General features: G+C 35.7%; 1 protein-coding gene across 4 annotated transcripts in view; it reads right to left on the bottom strand.

Moving 5' to 3' along the window:
• The window catches only part of AKAP6 (A-kinase anchoring protein 6), a 256,359-nt gene that overhangs the window by 64,740 nt on the left and 174,721 nt on the right, over window positions 1-16,898 (bottom strand). For all 4 annotated transcript variants that reach the window (XM_058025610.1, XM_058025611.1, XM_058025613.1 and 1 more), the window contains exon 9: window positions 11,986-12,106. In XM_058025610.1, the coding sequence (XP_057881593.1) occupies window positions 11,986-12,106 (121 nt within the window). The remainder of the gene's footprint in view (window positions 1-11,985; window positions 12,107-16,898) is intronic.

Here is a 16,898-nt window from a genome sequence, read left to right as displayed (position 1 = left end):
TCACTTGGGTAAAATACAGGAAATATTTTTCCTCACTATTTAAACATACAGGGGCAAATCAGAATGTTTTAGCTACCATTAGAGCATACCTCAGTACTAAAGGCAAGATTTCCTACCATGGCAGCAAAAAGCATTGTCTATGGAAATGGTTAGTTCACACAGAGAATACCCTGTTCTTCAGTCAAGACACAGCTTGTGGCAGGCTTGGCTCTAAAAGAGATGCAAAAAACTCCTGCCATATACCCCACAAAACAGGCAATGCTTGCTGCTGCTTGTTGCAATTGGACAGCAATATTCAACGTCTCTTTTAATCTGGCTTCAAACAGGAAGGATTGAATTTAATTAATATGAACCAAACATAAATGTTTCCATGAAATGCACATTTTATTGCTCAATATTTAATACACTGAGTAACTTTGAAATGTGCCGAGAAGAGTAAAGTTCACTTATTTAGCATTTGTGCTGTTAGACAAAATACATACATACATATATATATCTATGCACAACTGAGCTAAATGAAAACATGCTTCTTTAAATAGCTATATTCTCCTCTCTTTGCATCTAAATGCTAAATTCCTGAATATGTTAATCTGATTTTATGGAGGACTGAGTATTGATCATTGATTTGTAGAGATAAATTCAGCACTGGAATTAGAAAAAAAAACAAACAAAAACAGGTAGGATGTGGGTCTGTCTGTAGTTGAAGGCAGCTAGTGGTGTCTTAAACGTGAGCTATTGCCACCAGGTAACTCCTGGGGAATTACTTCTCCTGGAAGACAAATGAAATGTGCATGAGAAGGAAAAAGTTGGGCTGTTACTTCTAGGCAAGACAGAAGTTTCTAGTTTCACTGATTTTAGAAACTAGAGCTCTCTGAGGGTCTCAGCTGGAAGGAATCCACTGTAATTCCAACTTACCCCACACTCATTCACTACTTCTGCTATGGTGCCAGGAAAAATCACAGAGAAATTGCTACAGGAGCTCTGTATCATCAAGAGATTCTCCTAATGCCCAGTTCTTTCAAATAATTGTACTATTAAATGACTGGTATCTTGCTGCATTGCCCACTCCTCTTCTCCTCTCTCCCCCTCCTCTTTTTTATTTTCTCTTGGCCATTAACCTCTTTTATTCATTACTTTGTATTTATCATGGCAAAAATCCATAGGCCTTTGCCAAGTGTGTAAAAAATTTGTAAAAGTGTTCATGTCTGTTACAGACAGAATCATCTGCCAACTGTTCTGCCTGTTTTCCTGGGGTACTCCTAGTTTCTCCTGGCCAGCAGCAAAACCCTTCAAAAACCAACATATGGCCCCACAAATGACTCGCATTCTTTCATGTTTTCTGCATTTAGATTAATATTCCTCTCCAGGTTTCCATTTAAGGGTTGTCTATGGATTGCCTCCTCTTCGACATTTCTCGTTCCTATGCTTAGACTGACATCAGATACTCACTACAGGAAGGGTGTCAGGTCCATGTTACACTGAGCTTCTAGGGAGCTAGAAGCTCAGAATGATGAGCACAAAAGCCTACAGATACCTGACAAAATACACAATAGAACGACTCTGCTGTTCTTTCAGATCACTGTTCCAAAACATGTTTTGGACACCATGGTGAGTACTGTTGCCCTGAAAAAAAAAAGTAAAATATCCCATGTTTTTGGCATTTTGTGCAGGTATTTTGGAATCAGTTTATACCAGGATTTTCTGACCAACAGTAAATGTTTTATCCATTACATTCTGTGGGGCTAGGGTCTTTGCTTTGCCACATCGCATTTTCCAGCAGTTTTACTAGGCTAACGGAATTCCCTTTTGCTTTTCTCTAGGGTGATTTGGGGAATTTTCAATTCTACATTTAAGTGCTCATCTTCAGATATGCTATATTTGGCTAGAATGCCAGGGAGCAATCACAGTGACTTTCCTGTTTCTTTCAGGTACTGCTTTGATTATTGTCTTTCAATTGAAACCAGAGCTTGGGTGAGTAGAATTCTTCTAAAACAACTGTAGTAAACTTTAAGAGATGGCATCTCTTATTTCAGTGGTTGTTTGTTGATCGACTGCACTTATTCACTGGTTTCATCATGATTTCATTGCCCATCTGCAGTGCTTGGTTGCATCTTTCCAGTCTAATTTTGCTCCTTATCAGTGTTGCTCTGCAGCTGACTCTGTAATCCAGCTGGTATCAAATTAGTCATTGATCTAATAGCATAGTTGCAAATATAGCAATTGAATGCCTGGCAGCCTTCTGCATTGCTAGAACACTGAGAATCTTTAGATTTGCTTAAGCCACATTGCCGATATCTACTTCTTCATTAAAACCTCAAATTGTCAATGGTTTCAGACAATATATTTTAATTTCAAAGGTAACTGTGATATTCGATCTGGCTGCCTGCCTCTTTTTTGTCAAGAACATTTCTATTCCTACTTTTTCTGTTGCCTGTTACACTACATATGTTGCACTGAAAAGCCAACATTTTCAGCCAGCCTGCATCTGCCCTGCTTCATGGGTTCTTTCAAATTACATCTATGTGTGTGCTCTGCTCTTTCTATTCTGGCACTTCTCCTGATAGTTCTCCCACTGTTTGGAGACATATATTAGATTGGTTTTACCTTAATGTCTTCCCTCTGAATAAGAACTGTGTATGTCACAAGTGATCCTGGCAAAGAGATACAATTAAGAAATGTTTCATGTCTACAGTTACACAGGGTTGCTCTAGTTCCTGGCACCTTACCATATCCTCATTTTTGTTTCTGGTTTTGGTTAAGAAAACTTTCTATAGCTTTTCATTTACTTTTCATTATTTGTACCCCTCTGACCAGTTCTTCTTAGAGGCTAAAAATTACATACTCTTGCTGAAAAACCAAAATAATAGCAATGAAATTTTTTAGGCAACAAAATGGGATCACATGACTGTCCACTTCTGACCTCTGATGGCGTTTAATTGATCTTTCAACACATGACAACAAGCTTAGAGTTCTTAGGAATTATTGTTCTTCCACATACATCTTCTTTGTGTCTGGAGGAAGGCCATCAAAAAATAAGCATGTTAATCTCAATTCATGTTCAGCTTTAAAAAGTTACCACCAGAAAAATTATATATCCATAGTGGCCCATTTCTGGGAAAAAGCAATGGGTAAAGCAGAGATAATCAAACTCCAGTGCAATGTCTGTCAAAATCTAAATGTATCACAAATAAGTTTCAAACTGGAGTATTGCATAAACATTATACAGTGGTACAAAAATACCCTCTTTTTTGTGATACCAGAATGAGTGAGTGGCAAATTTAGAGTCTGATCTTCATAGTCTCTTTATCCAATCACAGGAGAAACAGGTAAGAGAGAAAAGTGTTTTCCTGAAAATATTTCAGAGTACTTAACAAGCTTCTGCTCTGAATTACCCCTTAGAGAAAACTCCTCATGATAGGGGCTGGTCTACTTTGCTCCCATGGCAGTTAAACCAGTTTTCCCACATGGCTCCTTGTCCCAGTGTATTACTGGGGAAATTACAACCTCTGCATAGTGTTCCCTGCAGCTTGTAACACAGCTGGCACATGTCCTTCACATCTATAATAGCACCTGTCATTCCAGAACAGGATGTGAAGGGCTCTACAGCTCTTTCCCCCCAAAAGCATCTCTTCATAGAGCCAACTTTAACATTTACAGTTTCATGATCACTGGCACTCTATAGCAACCATGAATTCTGCAAAACAACATCACCCACAAGAAGTTAAGAACCACAAATATTTCACGCTTGCCACAGGAGTTGGTTGCAGCCTCCACTGGACCTGATGCAGCCACAACTGCAAAAATTATGAATTAAAGTATAGTGATTCCTTATTTTACCTTGTTAGAAGGAGAAATTTGGACAAAATTATGTAGCTATTTTTAGTACAATATATGAAAAGTGTATACACACAAAGTAAAAATACCACCCAACCTTAAGTATGTAAAAAGGTTTCAAATATATACACATAAATAATTTATATTGATATTTTACATATTTTCAATATATAAATACAGTCTATCATATATATTTATAAAAATAAAAAGACAATACATATACAAATAAAAATTCAGGAGATTATAAACTGATACACTTCACAGCAACTTATTTTTTATCATTTAGTCATAAATTCATTGTATATATTGCCACTGAAAGTTTATGGAGATTTAGTGAATTTGGGTTTCATATAGAAAATCTGCCAAAAAACTATTCTATGGTCATTTTTTTTTTGTTTACTTTTATGAAAGAAATATTACAGTATTGATTACTTTTGAGGTATACTGATGAGGAGTAATTTGGGAAGAAAATAGTAGTTCCTGTATTATCTTTATGATGCAAAACATCACAAATAAACCATGTAGTTCCTATAAGTTTAAAATAATTTCTATTTTCCCCTGGACTATGATGTGGAAAAATAGGGAAGTGCATTAAAAATTGGCAACTAACTTGAGGAATAGAATAATAATACTATTGCCACCTATAATTTTTGCTCATTATATTTTTATCTTCACTGCTTTAAAACAGATAGATACACCAAGCTGCTAAAAAAATCAGTATCATGTCCACACAGAGTTTCAAAAATCATGTTGTCATTGTGTTATTAACATTCCTCATTTTATCTTATTTCAATATATTAACTGGAGAGACCAGTGGAAGGCAGCTTAAAGTCTCACTGCTTAGGACCTTATCTAGCTATTTTATAGCAGCAAGGGCACAAACACAGAGCATGTGGAGTTGACTAAGATGCTTGACGTGATGACTGTAAATTGTCCATGTTTTGCAGCTGTAGTAAGGAATGGTGATGACAGCTATGTGGTACACATTTACTTTTGTTTGAAGTCAAATGCCTCTTTCATTCTAGACACACTGCTTTAATCTCCAAAAAGCTGTGCTGGTTTTTGCTACAAGCTCAGTAAATACTGCATTGCTACAATGTGAAGTTCATCGTCAACATCATGCTGGGAAGAAGTGGGAGAAACCCACTTATTCTTAAGAAATGCATGAAGCTGCTTTTTGCAGAAATACCGGAAGTCTGCTCTGTACAAATTACAACACTCTCTTCAAAAATGCATTTGAAAAATATTGTGAAAGCAACCAAGAAAATGTAAAAATATTTTTCACATTCTTTTTGTATTCATTTTCGATATATTTTAGTTCTGTAGATGTGGCAATGAGTATTTTCCTATTGTAATTATATAAGACATTAAAACTTAACATTTCTCTGCTTTAAGTAAGAATTTTCCCAACAATATTTATATTTTCTGCTTTGAAAAATACAAAATTTGCCAGAATTAGCAAGGAATTTAATCCTGTTACATGAACATGTGAACCACTGAAAAATGAACTAGTTGTTATAGGATGGGTCACAAAGGAATTATTACTCTGTTCCCCAGTGCAACTGAAGTGAAAATACTTGTGCAGAAAAATGTAACCAATTTCATCACCCCTTGTAATGAGAGAGTGGGAAACTTTGCTGTGTCAGGTCCTGAACTCATTTAGTTAACACTGTAATAGCAGTCAGACTTTTACTGCTATTTGGTATATCATGCATTTTTGAGACTTCTCATACAAACCATGATTTTCCTACCTAGTGGAGAAAGTCATAGAGGTTCTTAATCTGCTGGGGGAAAAAAAAAATCCAGCCTAGCACATGAAAATTACTGAACTTTGTGAAGAACAGTAACTGAAGCCACTTCTGTGCAAAGTCATTTTAAAATACATGACAGTTAAAAACATACTAGAGTGTAAGAAACAACAATTAACTTCCACTGAGACATGTATCAATTCATGTATGCAGACATAAGTACAGACATACTATTACCTAAGTAATAGACATGCTATTGTTAGTGAGTATCTCTATCTTAGCAGATATTTTGCAGATAAAACTTTGTCAGATGAAATAAAAGCTTTCACTTTAGGACATAACTGCTAATAGAATTAAAGTAATTTTTCATAAAGGTGGTGATTTTTGCAAGGTAGCCTAAAAGTTGATTAGCAAACTATAATGACTATTCTGATTGCAATTAAAAAGCCCTTCCAAATGGGTCAACACACCTAAGCGCTATCTGCAGTCATTTAGATTTTAACATCATGGTTATTACTTATTATCAGGCTGCACAATGAGATATTGATTACTTTTAACCTTTAGAGCTCAGAATTCAGGGAAAGTCAAGGCACTAGCACAGCCTACCTTTCCTGTCTAGTAAACTTATGGCCTTTAGTGGAATTCTAATGATTCCTATTGGCAAGGCCAAACTGAAATTAGTTTATTCTTTTGGCTCATGCAGAAATGATGACATGCCTAAAATTACTGCATGCATAGCAGATTTGTAGTTACTCCCTACAAGGGTCTCAATCCTGACATGTGCTGAGAGCTTCCTCTAAACTGACAACCATCATTTTCTTCTGACTAAAACTGACTATTTTAGCAATTCCATGCAGGCACTGATGGGTTACCAGACAGACAGAAAGCATCCTGGACTGTGCAGAATATGCAGCTTAGGAGCAAATAACTTCACATTTTATAGTTTATAACCAATCCCCTAAGCATATTGTCCAAATATATCACTCTGCAGGCTGTTAATCTTTTAATAAGTTTTCTTTGTATGGAAAATCTACTTGAAATAAAGACTGAACTGCAATGCAGCTTCAGAAGGTACGCGGAACTTGCTTTAAATGGAACAAAGTAATCCAATTAAACTAATCTGGTTTACAAGTTAAAATGATACGAAGAACATTAATTGATCTTTATAGGCTGCTGCTATTTGAGCCGTCTCTCTGTTTGTGCAGCATTTGGAACCGCTTTGCACATTTGTATCCTCTAACAGCTGAGAACTCAGGCCCCCAGTTCAGGAGAATTATGGGCAAGAGAAACATATAACTCTTATGTGTTAGATTAATTTGCAGAACACTTGGCATTTTATTGCCAAGTAGTCAAATTGTTCCAAGTTGTTCCGGAAGGTTGTTATTAATAGTATGTTTTCTGAGGAAAGTTCTGTCTACTTTTGGAACTGCATTTCTGTTGCCAAGGAAACTCCTTGAAGCACAGCATTCTAGGAGCACACTGCTGCTTTTGTTTGCCAGTATCCTATTCATATCATCTAAGTAAGCACTTTACATACTTTAGCCTCCAGTTTCAAATGTTGAAGTCTTTATGTATTTATATTACCACGTTAAATATAGTTTGTGCTTCTTTTTAAACTCAGGGACTCGTGCAAGATTATTTTAACAGTTGTTTAAAAAACAGTTTTTTGTGTTTTTTTTTTTTTCACAAGTTTGCAATAAATTAGTTTTAATTTGAATAATAGCTCCATAGGTTATAGCACTAGTCCTTAAGTGTTAATTATCTTTTCACTCTGAAATTAATGTAGTCATTTCCTACTGACTCCTCTACACCATTATTGAAGTGCTGAGGAAAACATGTCATTGAGTTCTGAGCCAGAACTGTTGTTGTGATTAATCCTGGTCACATGGCCAATCTCTGCCAAAAGGAGATCACTGAAAAAAGGTGACAAAGACAGTGATTTCCTGTCAGCAAAGAGTACGACAGGGCTGTCTAGAAGTGATGCAAATGAGGGAAACTTTCACCACGGTTTGTTTGATCCACTCCGGGCCACAGCACACTGAGCCAGCGAGAAAGGCACAATGGAGCAGCAGCACACCCAGAGGAGGAAATTAACTGCACCTTCCAAGCAGGGACAGAGCTTCCAGCAGGGAAACAAAAAATGCTGGGAGATTTTTTTCCCCCGTCAACTTTTTTTGAAATATATCCTTAGTTTTTGATGTGCATTTTTGTGTTATTTAATACAGTGGACCACTTCCCCTTGATGAAAGAGCTCAGCAGTTAACCTGTTCAAAAGCTGTACCAACTAAATGCTTTCAAAATCTTTGCATTACTACATATGGACCTTTTTCCATCTATCATAATCATTGCTGAAGAATTACTAGTAAAAGACTTATGGCTTATGCAGTTTGCATGAAAACCACCATACACTGCTTGTAATCAGAAAAAAAAATATTTATTTTATTTTATATTTTCAAATGCTTGGTTAATTTTGTTCTGAACATACTAACAATTTTAACAATCATACTGTACTTATTTAAATAGGGTTTTAATCTAACACAATTAAGTTTTGTAATTAATCTTCAGAGGAAAATGGAAAGAATTATCATTAACTTTTCTGCCAGTATACTCACTTCTAATCTCGACAGTTCTTGTAAATACTGATTTGGTTCATTTTTGAACATTCAAGGTACAGAATCACTCAAGTTCCTACTAAAGGGCTAATTAGCAGAGTTTAAATTCTTTGAGTTTGATCCTCCAGTAACAGCATATGAATACAGCTGAAGTCAATGCAAGTTCTGTGTACTTAGAGCTTATAAGATCAGGCTCACATGCAGTAGATTAAAATGAAATAAACATGATACATTTGGCATCAAACTGAGCTGCTATAGAAGTACAAAGAAGTAAGAATCCAAAACATGAAAGTGTTCCTTTTAGTTTTTTCTTAATTAATAGATAAAGCATTAGAGGAAAAATAAACTGTCATCAATTCATTCTTTTACTGCCATTTTATCAAAGACTAGCTGATTTTCAAAATCATTAGCTAGTTTAGAGCTATAAAGTAGAAATCATTTAGGTCTATGTTCTCTTTTTTTAAAATCTACGAACTGAAATCTAGGAAGTCTAGAGAAAGTAGTATATTCATATTCAGTATTATAAAAATATGGCTATGCTGTTCCTATTATGAGAGCAAAATAAAACCTACTTAAAGAGGGATAATAGGGATCCTAGTAAAAAACTATGAAGTTCATGGAATATTAGAAAAAAAATTAGAGAGTTGACTTAAGTATATATTGCCTCTGAAGATAGATACTGTGAAAATACTCTAACCATGAAAATATATTTCATTTTCCTATATGCAATATTAGCATTTATATATTGTGCTATGCTGCTTTAATGTATGCTTGCCCCTTCTGAATTACCTGTTTCATCATTGCTCCTTCCCATTCATAGACTCCTTAGGGGCAATGATTACTGTTGGTAATAGTGATACCACAGCAGGTTCCCTGGCAGGGGCTGCTTGCTGAGCTGGCTCTGAGCTGCAATTACTTGTCAGCTCAGCAACTGAGAAGAGAGATCTGTGGTTTTAGGAGAATCCAGGAAAATGCAGAGAGTGCAATTAGCACGTTCACGTTTGAAGATGTAATTGATAAAGAGAAACCAGAGCAAGACCTGTGTTTTCATAACACCCCACATCATTGAGGAGCTCTGGTAATAATCGCTGCCTGGGTTTCTGTCCCTGCAGATCAGAATGGCTGCGCTCTCTGGGAAGCGCAGGCAGTGCTCATGAGCACTCGACCATCCACGACTCTCAAAAAGCCTCTGAATAAAATGAGTGCCATCACTGATCAGAAGAGAGGTTTACTAGGCTAGTTTTATAAAACTATTAATATTCGTTTTGAGGACATGATTCATTGTTACACAAATCTCTAAAATTAGGGATGGTAAAGAGCTAGAGATTTATCTGGTCTTACCTTTGCTAGTGCAGAATTGTTCCCTCAATTCCATTAGCTAATGTTATCCTTTGTCTACTTTTAAATGTCTGAAATTATCGGGCTTTCAACACTTTGAGAGGTTGTTCATTGTCGTGTTGGAGGTTTCTTGTTATTTTTTTTTGGTTTGGGTTTTTTGGTTTTTTTTTCTTTTGAAAGAATGATCGTTCTAAATGCAATGCACTTAAGATTTTTACATTACCTGCAAATAGTCCTCCTGCTTTGTGGACGCTTCTCAGTCAACTTTTAAGCAAACTCCACATCTCTAGTTAAGGCTTTTATTCAGTCCTTAAAAATTTGCTTGCTGCTCTTACTAGAAAGGTAAATGCAGTGAATAGTCACAGCAGGAGGGCAAGGAGTCTGTTCCTACCCTTCTTCAAGTGGTTTTGTAGTGACCAAGTACCAGATAAGCAGTTTTGGGATGGGGAACAGTAGCCTGTGACCTCCTGGCAGAAATTGCAGGACAAATAAGCTGCCCGTCCTTTGGAATCACTGCTGGTTTGTCTCTGCTGCACAGGCTGCAGACTCAGCTACTCTGTCATACAAACTTTCGGAAGTTTCATGCCTATCACATTCAGAATTTCATAACATTAAGAAAATATTCCCATTTTGCATATATAGTATTACCCATTTTTTACCATATTATACTGTACATATTATTAAATTCTTGCCCTGTTTTACTCTTCTCGTCATGCACTATTATCTCAGCCTTACCATCTATAATTATTCTTAGGGGTTACATTTGGACATAAGAGAGGAAGTATACTAAATAGTATCTAAAATACTTGAACTGGATGCTTAATCTTTGCTCCTTCTCATATTGATGGATGGATTGTTACCTTAAAATTTATGTTTATCAATTTATTTTTTTAGTATAGGACCAAAACTAGAGGTTAAATTTGTCACACTACAAGCTGGCCTTATACAGACAGGCCCTAACGACGAAAACACCTTATTTTAGACATACAAGAAAGTCTTTACTCATTTCTGACATTGTTTATTTCTGAGCCTGCCAAGCCAGGTCTGTTAATGTGCGATTAAGTCTGATTAAGTATTTACAGTGTTAGGAAAAAGACAATAGCAAAAATAAACAATGATTGTCAAAGCAAGAAATGGAGGCCAGTGAATGAAACTCACACCCTAAATAGTTTGGATCCAAACTATATTTGCATTTATAAACATATTTTAACTCACACGACAACCCCTTCTTACTGGGTATTTTAAATAGAATAACTAAAATAAGAAAGAATAAAATTCAAAGACAGTATCAAGAAAATAGGATGCCAAAGCAAGAAAAAAATCATTGTATTTAAGAAATTATTGAATCATGCAATCATATAAGGAAGAGAACAACTTCTATTTGACCTTGAATGTACCATTTATTTGATAAGAAATAAAAAAAAGCTAGAGGGTAGTTGTTTCTTGTCATTATAGTGTTGCTGATTCTGTGGTTAGTTATTAATTTTATTTTTTATGATTCACAATCTGCTCTTTGAAATATGCCATATGCTCAAAGCAATTCAAGGATGACAACTGTCAGAATTACTCCAATAAAAATTGCCTAAATGAGGAAGATTTACTGCAGCCTGATATTTCTGTTGAAAGCCCCTCCTTGCCCCCCCACCCTTCAGACCCACAGCTCCTCAGACACACAGTGAAGCCTGAATCAATTTTAGGATCAAGTCACACATTTTGAGGAAGTTCTTACAAGTATTATCTATCTAAAAGAAATTATAAATCTTCTGGGTTAAGGTTACTATGGCAAATAAAAGCAACCATGTGTGTCTGTATGCATGTATGTACATATACACATATATATATATATATATATATACACACACACATATGTACATATATATATGCTAGAATTAGACCCTATAGCTTCACCCTACAAGTTCAAAATCATGTTGCTCAAATCACAACCAAGTGTGAAGACTTAACATGACAATATCTACTTTATGTGTAACTAATAAAAATTAAATTGGAAGAGTCCTGAATCCTGGCAGCAGCAAACCAAAATCAAGGCAAATGTCTTTCTTTCCAGATGATGTCTGAAAGGTGGATAAAAATCCAGCTGAAAGCTCCAATCAAAACACATTTTGTTAGAAATTCCCATTTCATTTTTTCCTTCATTTTGTTTCAGTCTATTTATTAATGCAGTTTCATTTATTTCTATTCATCTTGAAGACAAATCTTTGTCCTTCTATAGAATTACACCAAATAGAATGTGATAAAGGGAACTTTCTTGCAATTATGATGTCGGTGCAGCCTGTCAGTGCACAGGAGATGGAAATGAGGTTGGGGACAGGGAAGGGAATTCTAATAGACACCATGATACATACAATGAACGCAGCGATATCCTGTGAGAGAAAGACTTGTCAAGCTAATCAGATCTTCTATAGCTAGGTAAAGGCAGTAACCGTAGTGCTAACCTTGTAAAGATGCTGCTGCTGCTCCTCTGACATCATCAGGTCATGGCTGTCCATCACAATGGATTCCATGTCAATCAGCCAATCCCAGAGCTCCTGGTATTCTGAATCAAAGTCCAAAAGGCTGTAGATAAGGAACAAAATGTATTATGCATAAATACTGTGTAGTTGTTAAAATCTTGTATTAGAATAATATATTCTTGAAAACTCATGATGTTCCAAGTTATATTTCTAAAGAGACATTCTGTATTTATACAGTGTGGATGAAAATGAAAACTGAAATCCAATTTAATCCAGTGCCATGACCTAAATTCAGCAGCTGATGCCAAATCCTGACTACTGTTGGCATACTGCATTTGCTTCAAAAATTCTGAAATATAAATCCCCTATAGGTGTTGTTTAATTATTTTTACAGTGCTGGCTTTATATTGAGCAAATTTTGCAACAATCACCTTGATATAATTCATATGAAAATAATATTTACATCAAAAAATTACTCAATCCATTCAGCCATCCCCCTGCTGTCTATCTGCCTATCTTTGTAAATATCCTACATTTATTTTCATGGATGAGTAGCTAGCATTTCAACTTAACGCCTTAAGATAGGCTTGAGTGAATATGGTAAGCCAGTGAGAACTAAGGCCAGATACAGTATTAGACAGGTGTTCCCTACAGACATGTAAGAAACAAAGGTAAGGACAGGAAGTCAAAACAATGAATCCTTGAATAGCCAGCAATCATTAAAATTCAAAGGAGGATCACTACGGTTTTCAACAAAATAAATCATTAGAATAAGGAGCTTAAAAGGATTAATGTGATTCTCTATTGAAAGCCTAGTGAATAAGTAAAGCATAGATTCTTCTAAAACACTGTGATACAAGACAGAAAGTACATGCTGAAAAACTGCACATTCATCAAATAGATACCTCTTGAAACGGGATCTTCAAATTTGCAAAATTGGAACTAACAAAAGCCTTGCCAGTATCAAGAAACTCCCATACTGATCAAAGAGCAGCGCATGTTCCACTAAAGCTAATTTCTCCAATTATTAAGAACTTTTTTTAGCAAATCCATTAAAAAATGAGGAGTGCTTCAACAGAGAAACAAAAAACTAAACACACTTTTAATATCATTAGTACTACTGCAGTTTTATTTGTTATTAACTAGAGTACCACGTGCGTGGTAATTTTGAAAGCTTACAGATAAAGTTGTGACAAGTAGAACTGTCTTTGCTCAAGAAAGCAGGCAAGAGAGAAAAAAGCATTTGCTTTCCATGGTATTATTTTCAATGAATTGACAACAAAGAAAGTATTGTATAATGCACAAGCACTGATTCCTGCTTCTGAAGTAACCCTCTAGTTTAATCCACTGTACTTAGTATACTTAATAATTTATGAGGTGCACTTACTTAAAACTGCTTGCTGCCCTGAGAAGGTAAGCAGTATTACCATAAAGAAAGAAGAGCAAGCAAAAAAGGTCAGGTTACTATTATTGAAATATAAGTCTCACTAAGAGTTCAGGGCTTTTTTTCTGTTTCAGGAGGTATTTGACTCAGATATCATTTGATAACTAAAACAAAACTAAGCTCCATTTTGAATTGTATATTTGGCAGTGTTACTGAATCTTCATCCCTTCCTCAGAAAGCAGTATTACCGTTCTGCATCTTCAGTACCTACTGCTCCTTTTCTTCTCTTCCATCTTATCCAAATATTATTCAAAGATGTAAAACTGGCAGGCAGTTATTAAAACACATGTTCTATAACAGAAGATGTTAGATTTCATAACCTGTAAATTGCTATAGATTCCGTTCGACTTGGATGGCTTGTACCAGTGAAAAATCCTAAATTCATATATGAAGATGATATGAAACAAAGCCTACACACAGAATGGCATGGGATGCCTTTGGAAAATGCACTAGGAGGTGGACTTGGATTTTTCTGTAATAGGCAAGAGACCTGCAGGATCCAAACATATCCTTTGTGTCTAAAGACCCACATATTACCTACAAGCCAAGCTGGTCCATTTATCAGTGTATTGAAATGAACCAATCTTTTAAAGAAACAGAAACGCACTTTTCTTTGACCTTTATAAAACATAGATGGGCACTAGAAAATGACTGAATATTTTGATTTCAAAGTAAAGTTTCTGTTCTAAACAGAAACTCAACCCAAAACCAAGAGTGAAACAGGATTCACTGGAAAAGGCTCAGGAAGGGATACAAGACAAAAGAGATTTGGTTCTCTTCCCCATAGTTTACATAATGTACTTCTTCTCTCCTTTTTGTAAAGTGGTTTTTTTTTTTGTTGGTTGGGGGGTTTCTTGGGTTTTTCGTTTGCGGTTTTTGAGGGGGGGTGGGTTTTTGGTTTTGTTTTGGTTTTTTGTCTGTTTTGGTTTTTATTATTTTTTCTTGTTTTCTGAAGTGAAGTCAAGTCATCTAGGAGTGTTTTTAAGCAACTGCCTATGGCAGTTATTTGCCTGAGCCTGAAGATAGCGAAGTCAGCCTACAGAGCATCATCAACATGTTTTTAATATGTTTGCAATACTTTCAGTGGTTTTAGAATATCTCTGATACTTGATATTTTTAAAAACAGATTTTTTAAAATTAATATCTTGCATCTAAATGAGTGGATTTACTGATCACTATTAAATTACTGTTTGGAAGAGGATGCAAGTTACTAAGCTGCTAAAAAGATATTAAAAAAAATCAAGGAATTGTAGGACTAGAGAGAGGTTAAGATTGAAACATATCTGTCAGTATTTCTGTGATATATTTAATATTTCTTTTTTATTCAGAATCTACTTTTCCTGAGCTTAGCAGATCTTTCTTTTATATCGCCACAGGCAGAACCACAGAAAGCATGACTTCTGAAATACTGATGTGTATCAAAGATGCAATTATCATAGAAAAGATCCAATTTTGGTTGATCATCTGAATTCACCAAACACTAAAAAATGAATAAATTAGTTCATCTGTTTATTGAAAAAGAAAAAAATCCTCTATTAAAAGTACCCAAACATTGCCAACAAAAATGTATAATATTAGTTAAAGGGCAGGTAAAAACTGCTTCCTTGATGAAGTTTGTTGGTTCATAAGCTAAAACCATTAGCTATGTAATAACCAAAATTACATTAAGAAGTATATTTTGTCTTGGTAAACCAGGAATCAGATATGCAGAGTTGCATGTCTAATCCCTTGAACCCTAAACATATTTCTTAAAATGTGGACAATTTATTATTTTGAATGAAAATTCATGAGCACCTTTCTCATGAGAAAACCAGTTCGTCTGTGGCATTAATAAATAAAAAGGAATGTGAAGCTATTTCCATCAGCCTTTTTCCCCATGTTTAACACACACTTCCAGTTTGTTGTATTTCTTTGATGGAAGAACTCACATGGCATTTAGAAGTACTGTAAACACACTGGTACACCCACCAAAAAATTCAGCCAGACAAAATGTCTCTTCAAGTTTCCGGGTCATAATTTTATGGAACTCTTTTGACATGTTTTAATTAGGGAGATACAGAGGAATTCAGAGTTATCACCTTACACAATTTTAAAACTTCCCTATGTTCAGCACGTACTTAAAGCCCCCTCTAATGCTTTTCTCTCAAAGTGTCATGCACGAAGGCCCAGTACCCACTGATGACAGGATCTCAGGTTCTGGCTTTCATGCTGTGCAATGTCACTGTCCATATCTCCCAACAGGACCTCAATGCACTCATCTCCAGTTTTGAGGGGTTACAGTATTTCCAGCCAGATTTACCATAACATTTTGGACCTGCCATAAACTACTCTCGGGTACCTCTTAGCTCCTGGCTAGCTGGTGTTCTCCTGCAGTGGATACTAATTCTTTTCTCCTTCTCAGTCACTTTGGACATTTTCATGCTAATAAATGAAAACCTTCTCTATTGCTGTTTTAACAAGATTACTGTTTTGCAGGAAATCTCTGGTTCCTTACACACCCACTAGAATCATACTATTCTGCAAATACTACCCTACCTATCTCAGTTTAGCTGTTTCCTCGACAAAGTCATCTCCCTAATCTCCTACACACACATGCACACATCATATAAAAAATTCTTAGTTTAAAATATCTCTTGTTCTCCCTGTGGACATGCTTCTTTTTCCTAGATCAAACTTCCACAACAGCAAATGGATAGATACTCTTATTTGTGCAAATGGCCCTTTCTCTGTAGAGATCTGTCTCTAGCTAGGTCATGCTACTGTGGAGTTTCTATCCATTGTTTTCATGCAATAAGGTAATGTTGCATCGATTATATTTTTAAATAGCTGGAAGGAATTTCATGTTTTTCAACACAGCACCTCAGATGGGTTGAACTAAAAGTTTTCCAGCTGAATTTAGTCCCTGCTAGTTTCTACAATGGCTGAATAAGTGGTATTGTACTGGTCTGATTCTAGCCCTTTGGCTTCTGAAGTCACTGTTAAGCCTCTATGGTCTGAGATGGCCTTATGGGCCCAGAAAGGCAGCCACAGCACTAAACAGGTTTGAAATACTACCAGATGATCATTTCCAGTTCAAAGCATATAATTACAAGTGAAAACAAGTGCATTTAAGAAACTATTTGATTATCACATACGGTATGTAGAGTTACAAACTGGATTTCTCTGTGAAGCATAAAGCTTTACATCCCCTCCCCTCAGGAAAATCAAGCATCTGTTGATGTGTCTTACATCCTCCTCAATATTCCAAGCTTAAGCCTTGCTCACATTCAGTGATGGCTGCAAAATTAGAAGCTGGTTTAAACATGTAGCCCTCAGTGTACATTTATATACATACACACACCAATTCTGAACAAATAATTTTTATGGTTGCCACTAGCTGCGCTGGCGTGTTTGAGAATCTGACAGATTTCTGCATATTTAATCAAGATCTCAGTAATCCTACATAATTAGC

The sequence above is a fragment of the Melospiza georgiana genome, chromosome 6 (assembly GCF_028018845.1).
Source record: "Melospiza georgiana isolate bMelGeo1 chromosome 6, bMelGeo1.pri, whole genome shotgun sequence".
In the NCBI taxonomy this organism is placed as follows: Eukaryota; Metazoa; Chordata; class Aves; order Passeriformes; family Passerellidae; genus Melospiza; species Melospiza georgiana.
This window is presented reverse-complemented; position numbering and strand designations above follow the sequence as displayed.